This window comes from Etheostoma cragini, chromosome 1 (genome assembly GCF_013103735.1).
Source record: "Etheostoma cragini isolate CJK2018 chromosome 1, CSU_Ecrag_1.0, whole genome shotgun sequence".
NCBI classification, from domain to species: domain Eukaryota; kingdom Metazoa; phylum Chordata; class Actinopteri; order Perciformes; family Percidae; genus Etheostoma; species Etheostoma cragini.
The window spans coordinates 23717868-23731585 of record NC_048407.1 but is presented as its reverse complement, the minus strand read 5'-3'; the positions used below and the strand labels follow the sequence as shown (position 1 = coordinate 23731585).

General features: G+C 40.3%; 2 protein-coding genes across 8 annotated transcripts in view; one reads left to right on the top strand and one right to left on the bottom strand.

Annotated features, from left to right (window-relative positions):
* Window positions 1-1337: 1337 nt before the first annotated feature.
* On the bottom strand, window positions 1338-12466 carry LOC117947743 (PWWP domain-containing DNA repair factor 3B-like). 6 transcript variants are annotated; one of them, XM_034876985.1, is made up of 15 exons: window positions 12456-12466; window positions 8862-8865; window positions 5904-5987; window positions 5493-5806; window positions 5108-5375; window positions 4534-4680; window positions 4351-4421; window positions 3874-3947; window positions 3503-3563; window positions 3334-3409; window positions 3169-3219; window positions 2820-3061; window positions 2051-2272; window positions 1828-1916; window positions 1338-1746 (listed from the first exon to the last, which is right to left on the bottom strand). In XM_034876985.1, the coding sequence occupies exons 3-15, from the start codon at window positions 5908-5910 to the stop codon at window positions 1659-1661; spliced, it is 1710 nt and encodes a 569-aa protein (XP_034732876.1). In that variant the 5' UTR covers window positions 5911-5987; window positions 8862-8865; window positions 12456-12466; the 3' UTR covers window positions 1338-1658. The 6 variants fall into 6 exon arrangements, with proteins under 6 accessions (XP_034732876.1, XP_034732847.1, XP_034732885.1 ...); XM_034876956.1 differs by lacking the exons at window positions 8862-8865; window positions 12456-12466 and adding an exon at window positions 7013-7132 and having other exon boundaries at window positions 5904-6016; XM_034876994.1 differs by lacking the exons at window positions 8862-8865; window positions 12456-12466 and adding an exon at window positions 6843-7086 and having other exon boundaries at window positions 4534-4677; window positions 5904-6016.
* Window positions 8962-13718, top strand: part of kif26ba (kinesin family member 26Ba) — a 78309-nt gene continuing 73552 nt past the window's right edge. For both annotated transcript variants that reach the window (XM_034876933.1, XM_034876924.1), the window contains exons 1-2: window positions 8962-9705; window positions 11062-11454. In XM_034876933.1, the coding sequence (XP_034732824.1) occupies window positions 9646-9705; window positions 11062-11454 (453 nt within the window). In that variant the 5' untranslated portion in view covers window positions 8962-9645. The remainder of the gene's footprint in view (window positions 9706-11061; window positions 11455-13718) is intronic.

Here is a 13718-nt window from a genome sequence, read left to right as displayed (position 1 = left end):
CAAAGTGTTCCTGAGGCCACGTGGTAGCCTAATATCCCTTACATAATGATATTGGTTTTCAATGTAATGCTGCCTGATGGATCAAAGGTCACAGGCATTTAATGTTGTTTTCTGGCCTTGTTGCTTTTGTGCAGAGATTTTTTCAGATTCTCTGAAGCTTTTTTTTTTTTTTAAGATTGTTTATTGAGCATTTTTAGGCCTTTATTTGACAGGATAGCTGAAGCAATGAAAGGGGAGAGAGGGGGGAAATGATATTCAGCAAAAGGGCCGCAGGTCGGAGTCAAACCCCAGCTCAAACCTCAGCTGGAGTGAAGATATGGTGTGATATGAAAGCAGAAGGCCTAAGCCAAAGTATCCATTGGTACCAACCATGACATGTAGCTTGTGTTAACACTGCAAAGTTAGGCAGAATTTTGGTGAGGGGAAAACTGGCATGGGTATTTTCAAATTATCCTCAAGATATCAAAATGAAAACTGGATCTAAGGGTACCCATGAATCTCTCCTTTACAGACATGCTCACTTTATCCAATCCCGCAGTTTGGGACAACAGTTTTTCACATGCAGTATTGGTATTTTCACCTATTTTACAATGGTCTATTTGAGTCTTTCGGCATACCTGGGTCCTTAAACTGCCATGGCATTACATAAATCGGGTATGATTAGAAAGCTGAGACTCTGGTGGACTTAATGAGTTGTATTCATGTGTGACAATATAAGTCCCCATAGTAGCCATTTCATTGTAGCAAGACCCTTTTTTGAAACTTGACTGTGAAATGACCTGTTGGGACCTTTAGGATAACCAGTCTCATGAAGCTTTACAACCACAAACTAGTGACTTTTGGAATTCAGTGGAAATATGGCTTTCAAGTATATTGGCAATAACGGGGGTTTCTCAGCAGTAAACAGCACAGAATTGCTTGCCATCCAACTGCCAAAAAAAACTAATATTTATATAGTAGAAAAAATGGGTTAAATGTTGCACCAAATCTTTGTAACAAAATGGTATTCAACTATATTCTAAGCCCTTATACACTCTGGCATATACCGTTGACCTGACTTCCCCCCAGAAAGATCCCGTTCCTCACACAAAAATGATTCTGTCTGTGTATCAAGAGGGTTTAAAACAACATAAGACACCTTCATAAGACGGTACAATTACCGGTATTGCCCTGAGGCCCCTAGTAATTTTGCGGTTTGGTTCATGTGTCAACAGGGGCATGGAGTTTGATCATATGGTTGTGGTAACTTGTGTTAAAAGGTCAGATTTTTCTTTTTTCTTTCCTTTAGTGTGTGTAAAAGCATTTAATGTTGGACAAAAATACTTTAGCAAAACAAGCACAGTTCAGTTCTTTATTATAGAGGAATAGAAATGTGAGGAATTTGGCAGTGGATATACTGTCAGCAAACAGGTAAGCCGCCAAGTTAGGCATTTAGATTAGGTGACTGACATTTGTTATCATTATTACTGTATGCGTTTTAACACCAGCTTCTCATAGCCTTTAACCAGCAATTACAGTTTTGCATCCTAAAAAAAAGCACAACTTGTTTGAAATAATGTGATTTATCATTAATGCAAGGCACACAAATACTGCCATATTGCTTATAAAAAAACATTTTGAAAAAAAAAAAAAAAAAGAATGTTAGAATACCCAGTCTTCTAACTGAAGGGATCAGATAATAATGCAAGTGATGTTTTCTGATGCTTTATCTTCAAGTCACTCCAACGCTCAAGCTCCTGTCTTTCCCTGAAAAAAAAAAAAAAAAAAAATCATAGTTAGTAATTAGTGTAAAAATTGTTCCTTAATTGATTGACCTCAAACTCATACCTGTTACTCATGCATCGTCCTTTTAAGTACTTTTCTTCTGCCTTTTCTACCGGGATATTGTCCAGCCCAGCTATGGCATAGGTGATTGCCTACACAGGAGGACAATAATCTCACAACACCTGTAGCACGTGAACTGTGAACTGCATTTTAGAAAAACCTACTGTAAGCTATAACTGGAAAAAAACAAAAAAACAAACAAGTGCTGATGAAAGATTTAGCTTACCTCAGGAAGAAGCACATCCAGGATAAAGGGGACATGCTCCATAAATGTCAATTTAGGTAGGCAAGGGGTGGCAGCCACAGCCGTTGCATAGAGCTCATTCAGGTACAAGTAGACCTGGTCCAACTGTTGGTCATCTGCCAGGTATATGTTCACCCCGGGTTTCCGACTGGCACTCAGAAAGGAGTGAAGCCATCTGGACTGCTGCTGCCCATGGATCACAGCCTGTAAAGAGAGTGACACAGAAAGGGTCACTTTAATCAACCAGGATGGGTGCTCATCTTGCATGCCTTTCATAGTGCTAAAAATGTCTTTTAAAGGATTATCGGAATTTAGTTTGACGTTAAAATCTCACTGAGAATGTTTCTCTTGCACTTAACACACTTTTAAAAATACCGGGATAATAACGAAAAACATGATAATTTTGGTCACTATAACTGTGAGGTTCAATTTTCATACCCCTAATCTATGTCTAGAAATATAAAACAAAATGATTGATTTTAAAAATATTAACCTAACAATAATGAATGGAAAAAGCCCAATGGTGAACGTAACTGGCCCTGTAATGTTACTGCCATCAGCAACACTACTAAAGTAAAGTATAATTTGTCTAATTTCAGGTTCGTCATTAGAATGTGTTTCTCATTACACAAAATAATAGGAAACACAAAGTTCCAAGTAAATCATCCACTGGTATTGAGAACGTGTTTGCTAATCCAAAAACTACAACAGCAACACAGCACTACAATACAATAGGCTCTTTAAATCATACCAGAAGGCGTGCTTCCACCATGCGCTGCTTCACGATGAAATGTACAAGCTTCTCATTAGCACGGTTGTAGGCGGCAAGACTCCGGTCTGGCAGCAGCCTCTTTGGACTCCTACGGACCTTCTCCTGCTGTTTACTAAAGCTGTCCTCCTTAGGATCATCACACAGCGACTCCATCATTGTATCACTGGCGATGGTTAGTCTCTCTGAGGCTGCCTGCGGGTACTGCCTCCTAACTGGATAGCCTGGAGTAGGTAAGAAAGTAGTTAAGCAGAGCTGCAGATGTACTCTCTTTCATGCCGCGGTTTATAATATTCTGTGGTACTGTGTTAATGAATACAATGAAACTTACTCATGTCGTGAGCAAAGTACTCGATGAAGGAGCCAGAAAATGAGCCACAGGCTACACAGACAAAACATGATTAGAACTGCTAATAGTTCAGTGGTGTTAGAATAATATTGTTTATATATAATGCATGTAAAAATCCCTGTCCCTTGTCCATTTCTGTTTACTTACCTATCCGTATCCTGTAGTCTGTTATGAGCTCCAAGGACCACTCAATTGCAGAAGCATACTTTTCTTTGGCTTTAAACTATAACAAAAATTAAAAAAATATTTGCTGCCACTGTGTTAGGACTACACCAATTTTAGAAAGTTGAGTGTATAAATCATGAACAATTCTTACCACTAGCTCATTAGCTTCTTCACAGTCAAAAGGCTTAAGGGTTTTTAGAGCCACAGTAAACCTTCAAAAACACAAACATATAACTAAATACAAAAGTCCTGATGTTTTGTTAAAATATCTTGATATGTGCAGCCGGGTTTAATGACATCACACAAGTTTTTTTTTTTTTTTTTTTTTTTACTACCGCAACTACTTGCACAGGATGCCTGGACTACTTTCATTCATTTTGAGACAAATGTCCCGGCGATCCCCAATAGCCACGTGTAGTGGATAAGATCACAAAATGTGATCAGCAGAGACTCCATGGCCTTGGGATCCTCACAACTAATATTATATATTAGAAATAATAGAAAATGCATTTGTTATTCTACCCTTTTTTGTGAATGATTGGATCATCAATGAACATGATACTGGCTTTTTTCTGCTTGCGGTTCACACTTTTTACCTGCAGAGAAAAATGGCACATATTTTAAAACCATACATTTTTTTCCATGGTTTGCTATTTTGTAAAGTCTCTACCACAGGTCTTTTTTTGGGTCAGCAAGATTTCAGATTCCATAATGGTCTTTCATTTAAATTCCTCAGTGAATGTCATTTACCTCTCATATGTATTTTGTGTTAGAGGTTAACTATGTAGCTTTAACTTAGCATTGTGTTTATTAGTTCTAAACTGATTAGTCAATCACTTGAAGTTGAATGACAGTAAACTGATTAACACTTACTTGTTAAGAAAATTGTTTAGGTCAGTCATTATGCAATGGCGTAAATAATCTTGTTCCATCTAAAAAAAACGTTTACAAAACTATGCTCATGAGAAATCAATCATCAACACAGGCTGCTGCACTCACCAAAGCAGGCCAAAATGGATAACATCTGAATTTGCACCACACAAACAGTCCTTCTGTAATGGATGGAGGCTCTGGAAGACAAAAACAATTCCACTTGAAAAAAGTGTACAGTGTACACAAAATCCATACCATTTCTAGTCCTTTCATAGGTTATTTGTATTTAGTCAATGCAATCTCACTCACTTTTGTCCACCTGCATCAGGAAACTTGGTAGCTCCTCCTCGTCCTCATCAGCACTTCTCTCATCTTCCTGGAAGGACAAAGACAGAAACTGCTCCTCATGGTGACTCAGCTCTATTGACAGATCTGAGGACATCAAAGATTGGTCTTCTGGGGAGATGTGGGGTGTGGGAAAGAGGGGGGGGGGGGGGGGGGGGGGGGGGGGGGGGGGGGGGGGGGGGGGGGGGGGGGGGGGGGGGGGGGGGAGCAATGACACAGAATTAGAGCAGGTAATTTTGTCTTTAAAAATGTGAGCTTCTTTACAAGCAGCTGTAGCTACCCTAGCGAATATATTCCACACAGAAGAGCCCATTAAGACAGATTCTACAAACAACGTATCATGCTTTGGATTGTGAGAGTGATGACCTCCTAAAATACGTACTGGCTCAACATTTTAAAACATATTAAAGTGACTTTGCATGACACAGACATGAAGAATGTCATAGCATTGTTGTTTTTCATGTATTTTAACTTGAAGCTGCAAAACCAATTTCCCTCCGGGGAGAAAAATAAAATTGGAAATTGAAGAAGACACTACCTTGCTCCGCTGCATCGGACATCTCCAGTTCAAATCTTGGTCTAGAGCGTTCAGAAGACTGAGTAGTGGTATCCCCTTGTAAAAACCCTGTCTCCACCTTCCGCGTCCTGCCTCGCTGGCACTTGGCTGGAAGACCGTTGGTTCTGCTGCAGGTCTGCGTTTGCTCATTTTGCACCCTTTTTCTAAGTTGACTCGACTGGGAAGCTTTAGCCCTTGTGCGTCTGGTTTCAGGTTTTAATTGGCCGCATGGTGAATCTAACTCTGATGTCTGCCACATAAACGATACGAAAGGAGTTTAGGAACATCACTGAAATTAACTGCGTATGGTGAAAAATCTGTGGGCTCAAAATGCAAGAACCAATATCAGTAAAACTTTTGATCAAACCTTTAAGTGATTGGCGAGGTTAGTGTACTCTAGCTCTGCTTCTTTTGTTCCGAGATGGGACCTTGAGATGTTGGACCAGGTGTCAGTGGAGGAGCTGTGGACTGGTGTGGAGGTCAGGCGAGCTTTTTGTGTCTGTCCCCTTCCTCTTTTTGGAGTACTTGGTAAGGAACTGGCAGCGGACTGGCTGATAATGGCAACATCACCGCCTGGCACAGCATTTGATTCCTCTGTGGCTTGAGATGAAACAGTGTCTGAAGTGACTTCCTCCGTTGGCTTCTTTTTAGGTTGCTTTTTGCCTGTTTTCCGAGATCTACCTGAAAGATCATTCACAGATTAAGTGGACTGTCAAACACTTTTTTTGTATTGCTTACAAGATTCAGAGAGTGAAATGATAATTACATGTTAGGTTACCTTTCATTTTTGTATACGTCCATGTAGTCCCACTGTAAAGTTCATTGGATCATATGTCAACTGTAGCTTCAAGATGGGAAATGTCTTCACCAGGGAGTCTTCAGCGCTGACAGCTGTGTGAGGAAGAGACAGAGAGGGGAGGGTAACCAACCCATGTGTATGCCAATGAACCAACCTTCAACAATTGGGTGCTACGGGGTATGACGTCGGCCTACTTCCGCTTTAGAGTTGGGCCATGTTGGTTGACTTTAAGGAAAATGTCAAGTAAATTTGCGAAAATACGTACATGCATGTCGCCACGGAAACGGGTTCAGTGCATGTTTTGAAAACCAACGCCTGCATACCAAACTAGCTACGTTAGCTCACCACTAACATTTGTCTATCTTTCCAAACATTTATAACAGTTCCTCACTTGATGATATCGCTACATCTGCAAGAAACAGGTTTCCCCAGAAGACCTAGCATTTTTTTTCGCAATAAAAGTAACGTCACACAAGTATAAACACCATGCTAAAACCACCATAACATCAAGAGTAACATTTCTGTAATACGAAAGCCCACAAGGTAACCTTAGTTGGACCGACACTGCAGCTGACAGGTTGCTAGCAAACAAAGCTGGAACACTTTTAAGCTTGTTAATTTAGCTAACATGCTAAATTAGTAACGTTAGCTAAACAAACACACACTAAAACAATCCCAGCATTGAAAGCAGCAGCGAAATTATTGTCAACGCACACTAACGCTAAAACAGAAAACGTGCATTGGGTTTGCACGGTTCTTAATGCGAATTAGTCAGTGTATACAGGCTAACATTGACGACCCGTTCTATAAAGGCAGCTTAACTTAGCTACATCAGGCACAATCATACATTTAGCGTTAATTGCCACATGCACGCCTACAAACTTTGAGCTAAAATCGCAAGTGATCAAAAAGTTTTACCTGGGGGAAAACGACATAGTAGTTAATAAACATATAGCCATTTCGCTTCAAATTTTAAAGCCTTCTGTTTTGACAATTTAGCAGCTAGACTTCATGCATCGTCGTCCATGCACATTCCCTACTTGTCGTTTCAAATTGCAACGAAGGATCAAACAAGTGAAACAGCTTACGTTAGTGAAGCAAATATTTCACAACCACCACTAATATTTTTGTGGGTAATCGCGAAATGTAAACCAACCATCTACCGCCACCTACTGCACCGGAGTAAGTAGATTAAACCAATTCGGCAAGCAGGAGGTCTGGACAAAAAATAAATGAATACGAATTCTGTTTCAATTCTGTCCACGCTTTCTCTGAAAATTCTTTTCTTGTTTAATTCCCCAAGGGATAATGTTCCCAATGGAAAATCCCTGTTTGGACCCGTGAAAAGGACCAACAACACAATAAAGGGCATATGAAGGAAACCATAGCGAACACTTTTTGTTTTGAGCTTATTTGAGCTATTTATGGAATGGACCACCGAAAACAGTCGCTAGCAGATGAGTCCCTCTGTTTAGTCATCCAGACAATTTGAGTTGTAGCTTTGTAGAAACCGTGGAAAATATCCCGCTCCCATATAAACACAAAACTGCTTTGGTAGTTCCATCATGTTGTAACTATACATCGGCTGTAAAGTTTAAACTGTAATTACACTTGTGTTACACAATTGATGTTGTATTAATAGTGACTAATAGTGATAATACATGAAGCACAATATTGTTCTTTGTGTTTACTGCTCTTTCCCTCAAACTGCCAAAAGGCTTTTTCACAACGGATATTTGAACTTGTCATAGAAAGCCAAGGTGTAACTCACACCATTAACATGACCCTAAACTATTGAGTGTCCCATTACCAGGAGACTGAATCTGAAACGGCTAAATGGACATAATCCATCACTAACTTTATTATCTATAACCTTTCCTTTTTTATTTCACAGAAGATTTTTATTAGTTCTGCAAAATGTAACGGTGTACATTTCTAGAAAGATAGAAAGTCATAAATGGCACGATTACCATAACATGTTTAAAGCAGTTTAGTCACAATACACTGCTGGGTGCCTGTCAGTCTTTAGCAATAGCTCAACGACCACAGTAGAGGGCACTGTGTAACCAATCATAAACTACTCTCTTTTACAGTACCGTGGTTCTCATGCGAGTTCATGCAGGTGTGTCTCCTCCATAACAAAAAGACAGAAGTTACTGCAGAAATATTACTGCTCTTATGTTGATTTGTATTGATTTTACACGCTTCCAAAGGCTCGGATAGTACCACTACTACTGTTACGACTACTACTACTAATAATATTATTAGGCCAATAATTAAAATAACAATAATAATAATAATAAATTAATTTATACAGTGCTTTTCACGGACTCAAAGTCGTTTTACAGGGGAGGTCTTAATCTTAATCCTACCCTCTTACCTTTTCCTACATACATCTCCCTTAACTTTGCACATAACACATAAACTCAGTTGGAAGACCAGCCAGTTGACCCAGAGACTGGCCTTTTGACTGATGATTGCCGGTCACGCGGTCACCTTTCTAAAGGGCATGTGGGTCAAGAAAAAATAAGTTGTTTTGACAGAGTCAATTAACATTTTGAATGTTCATAATTAGAGACATCATGACACTGATTAAGGGCCTGGTTTGTCTAAATCCAGGTCCAGTTGTTTCTTCCTGTCCATCGTCTCCATCCACGGAGGTTTGAAAAGGTTTATGAAAAAAGAAAGTGTCCAGAGCCATAGCCTGGATTTCATTAAGCCAATCCACTTGTCTATTTTACAGTATCGTGTCTCCCTAGATCACTAAAACCACTAGCCTAGAAAAGTCCTCCTCAGTGATAACTCGTCCTTGAAGTGTCTCTTTTATGTTGTTAAGTTCAACGCACATCTCATCAACCTAACAATATCCCACAATAAAAAGCACAATATAAAAAGTCCAGTTTCCTCACTTCAGAGAGGCAGCCGTCCAACTGCCACTCAGCTGGAACCTCTGGATGTGAATTGGCCTGTGGATGATGAGGGGAAGGGTGGCCCCGCCCTCATCCAGATGTGCGCCTCTCTCCTGTGTCCTCTCCCCAGTCCACTGCTGGCTATAGCAGAGTGCGGAGCCTCGGGAAGTCAACAGGAGGGTACGAATAGTAACAATTAGCCTATAAACAACAAGGAACTGACTCCATTAGCCGTGGTCAGCACCAGACAGATCATAGGCTGCTCGATCTATTACGACTTGTGACTTCATCGGGAGCCCACAACACGGAATTTGCCCCTTGGGGGTTGGGGGGGTTCGCTTTACCTGGCCAGCCTCCGACGCAGAGGCAGAGCTGATGGAGAGAGGCTGGGCTGAGTGCGATGCCAGTCCGGAGCACAGTTGAGCAGAAAGCCTCATTCATTCACCGCAGAGCACACTCTGCTGACAGGGAGCGGTCTGCCCTCTCGCACGACCTTTCATGTTGCTGTTTTTAGAAGTCAGTCAGGAGCTTTTTTCAGTGCCAATAACGCGTGAACAAAAGAAGCATTCAGGATTTTTTGTGTGTTTCTTTTTGACGGAATGGGGATGTAATCGGTTTCCACAAGCATTTGGAAGGGGCGTGAGATTGCCTCCAGATTGAGAGGAGCAAACTGCAGTGGCGTGTTGTTAATTGAAATCGATCTGGTGGTCTCTTTTTGAATGTGAAGCATCAGCAGAGGTTCTTTCTCCTCTCCTCTCCTCTCCTCTCCTCTCCTCTTCTCTTCTCTCCTCTCCTCTCCTCTCACCTCCAACATGACTTCACTGTCGGGGACTAAGGAGAGGTCTGTGAGCAGCCGGAGCAGAAAATATGGGGTAGGTTATTCATTCAAGTAGCCGAGGGGTGGTCACACCTCTGTTAGCTTATACGCCTAGTAAACATAAAAAAACACTTATCATCCATTCAGTGATGCATGCACATCGCCTCACACTACACAGTACACCTGTTTTAATTGAAAACTACAGTTTGCTCACCTTTTTCAAGGTGTCATAAATACAAAAGTCATGAAAGCTCATTAGATTTTTGCTAATGCTGTTGATTGAGTGCTTTGTGAAGATCACATTACGCACATCACTGGTTGTGGTGTCACAACAGGTGCATGCATTTTCACTGATAGTTCTCCCACATATCTTAATTATCACTAACGGATGAACAGGCTGCTACATCAGGTACCCACACCTGACACCTGTGTCACTGCCTACCTTCTACAGCCAAATCAACGTTAAGTTATGACAGGGTTGGCTCACATTATACCTGTCTTTTTACTTGGAGATGATTGAGCATTCCCATCAGCCTACTCGTTGCTTTTTTATTATAGCCCTTGTGAGGGATTAAAGCAGCAACAGTACCCAACCAGCCACCACATCAATGGGTCAGCTCTGACTGGATTTACCTAGCCGCAAAATATCAAATTTTTAACTCTCTGCGGCTCATTTCATGTTCCCATGTGGCCGTGTGAATAAAGAAAAATAACACAAGTCTCCACACGGAATCTGACATAATCCTATTTAGATATAGAAGAAGCTTATAGAAGCATCCAATGTGTTTACTGCATTGTTTTGGGTTGTAAAACACTTGGGTTGGGTTAGGGTTAATTTGATTTTTGCCAACGATCATTTAAAATCAATATCATATGTTGATTTTACATTTTAAATATGTGTTTTTGGCATGCAACACTGTGACTGTTTACTGTTTATTTAGCTTATGAAGTTTTTTCTCAATTTTTTCATTTGCTTTTGATTCTCCCTTATTAATTTCATAAATATTCTAGTTTGTGAGCAGACCCACGAATAGTATCATTTGTTAAATTCAACGAAATAGGTAGCCTATTGAATTTAGATAGCTTTGGTGGAAATAGTGAACACACATCATCATTTTGCTTTACAGGCACAATGCAAATAGCTTGACTTTTAATTTGCATGACACAAGACAAGTGCCCTTACCCCCTCCTTATTATTTTATTCTCATCTCCATGCAACCTGTTGTGTCCACTGGGATGATTGGATGTTGCACATATTCACACCATTTAGCCTTTTTTAATGGAATTGCAATGTGGAATTCTTATTATTTACACCTGTGCTTTTCCAGCTATGACAAGCCCAAATGTCTGCCATAAAGAAGGGAAAATTATTCAAGTTCTCTTCTTTTTAAATTATTTTTTCCTCCCGCAGATGCCGGACACATCCCCGACCAAATCTTCCTCCTTTTCCCCCGACACGTGGTACCGAAAGGCCTACGAGGAAAACACCCGCTCCGGCACACGCCCTGCCCCAGAGGGTGCCGGCTCCATGCCAAGCTCCTCGGGCACCCCGTCGCCAGGCTCAGGAATCTCCTCACCAGGTTCCTTTTCTGGATCACCGGGGACCATCTCTCCGGGGATTGGGACGGAATCGCCTGGTTCTCTGGGTGGCTCCCCAGGTTTTGGGACAGGATCACCAGCCTCAGGCAGTGGAAGTTCCCCTGGTAGTGAGAGAGGGATATGGTGTGAGAACTGCAATGCTAGGCTGACTGAGCTGAAAAGACAAGCACTGAAACTGCTCATCCCTGGACCTTACTCCAGCAAGGTAACAACTATAGTGTGGATTAATGTGTGTGTGTGTATCCTATTGAATGTGTTTTTAATACCTGCTCTGCTCTGTCACTGATGGCTATGCTCAGTAGCATAGTTGCCAAAAATAACTTGCTCCTTCATCAAATGTGGCATTTGGACAGTAACACATATTAACTTGGTTGCTCATGAAAGACTGGGCCTCTCATCATTCCCTTGCTTATTGTGTTGCTGTGTAGTCAGAGTTATTGTTCTCATAAATCATAGGGATGCTGTAATTTGTCCAACCCTCATTTTGATTAGCTGTGGAAAAGAGCAGACACTAAACAGCCTTTGGGATTTAGAATAATTATTTTACCTGAAGCTGTAAATCAATTACTGACACAGTGCCAAAACAAAATAAGATGACACAGAAAAGACTATTTTGTCTTAGAGTTCTCTAGTTTACCTGATTGATCATATATCACTGAGTTCACTTTGTTCTATATTGCTTTTCTCTTTTTGAGGGAATTAACATGATGGATGACTGAAAGGCGTTGAGTTCTTTGAGCAGATATTAATCCACATAGATAGATTGTAGGCTTTTTCTAATTTTCTTTGACAGGTGATTTCTTTTTTTCTTCAAGTAATCCATATAATCAATTTTATTTCCATTAGTACAGTGATTCTTAACAGGCAGATTTTGAGCCCCTGAGTGGTGTGAGTTGATTTATGAATTGGTTTCAAATCATATATGATACAAATTTATCACATATATATATATATATATATATATATATATATATATATATATATATATATATATATATATATATATATATATATATATATATATATATATATATATGTATAAATTATTTTTTTATGAGCTTGCAATGTGCTGAATATCCAGCGTACCCTGAGTAGATTTCCACCTCTTGCATAATGATTAACCAACATAATAAACGTGTTCTAACATCTAACACTGTTTAAATAACTGGAAGGAAAGCTTTCAATACATTTGGTGTCACTTCAGACAGCTGATTTTCGTGCACGTTCTCCTGTACTTGGGTTAGATCAACCTTATCAAATGAGATAAGTACATTTTGGTTTTGACATTGGATTGCCTGGTGGAAAATAATGGGTTGTGGAGATAGTAAGCATGAAGAAAAACATTGAAAGTTGTCCTGGCAGTGGTTTTGACTTATCATCATTTTTTACAACATGTTGCCTCTGGGTTCAGTGTTCTTCTGTTGCAGTTGACTGGATTTTAGTTATGAATGCAACATGAGAGTTCATTGGTAACATAGAAGCACATAGTATGCACCATGGGGCTAATAAAGTGCATCCAGATAAAGAGCTACAGCTACAGTGGGGCTGTACAGCAAGTCAGACAGAGATAGAGGTGAAAACAGTGGTTTCTCATTAGCTCAAGAACATGACAGTTGGAAACTATTAGGAATGGTGGGTGTTAATGACGTTGGTGGGCAGAACACTAATTAAAATGTTATTTGTGAGATTGGGTTTAGTTTAGGCTCATTAAAGCCTCCCCATTGTGATGTATGTTATTGCAGGGTAGAATAAGCACAGGCACATAAGTCACAGTAATGTAATTGGTGTAGTTGCTATACGTCTTTTTGGAAAAAGTATCTTCATATAAAGTAAATTGAGTTAATATACTCTAAGGTATTTGCAGATATGTATGATGAACTGCAGATACAGAAATGTTAGTAAGAATGAAGTGTTAGTAAACATAACTAATCAAGCTGACACAGAGATCTTTTATGGTACTTGGTACATGGTATTACTGGTTGACCTAAAACAATCTGTGAACATACAAGATGTATGATAAGATGTACTCCCCTGTTGAATCTTTGGTATGCCTGACAGGATTTGGGTTTCTTACTGTGTGGTTCCTTTCCGAGACTCTTCTGACCTATGCATGTGTTTTGTGTCTAGGAGAAGCTGAACTCATGTCCTTGGTGGTGAAGCATTGTGACCAAATAATCCTTCTCCTTTACCAAATGTGCTAGAACAGCACTAAAGCTGAGTGTGTGAGTGTGTGTCCTTTCCTGTCCTGTTGTGCTGTCAGCATGAGGCCCCATGTTATTCCCACAGGACACTGGGACATATGGGAGCCCTCGCAGCTAGAATAAAAACACACATCCACCAAACAATATACCCCCCAACACACACGCATGCACACGCACAGAAACACAGACACACAGACACACAGACAAAGATACACACACACACACACACACACACACACACACACACACACACACACACACACACACA

Coding starts and splice junctions, on each gene's coding strand:
- LOC117947743 (XM_034876985.1), bottom strand. Junction 4,422..4,533: donor CCTGATGCAGGTGGACAAAA/GTGAGTGAGATT, acceptor TTTGTCTTCCAG/AGCCTCCATCCATTACAGAA. Junction 1,917..2,050: donor TGGATGTGCTTCTTCCTGAG/GTAAGCTAAATC, acceptor CCTCCTGTGTAG/GCAATCACCTATGCCATAGC.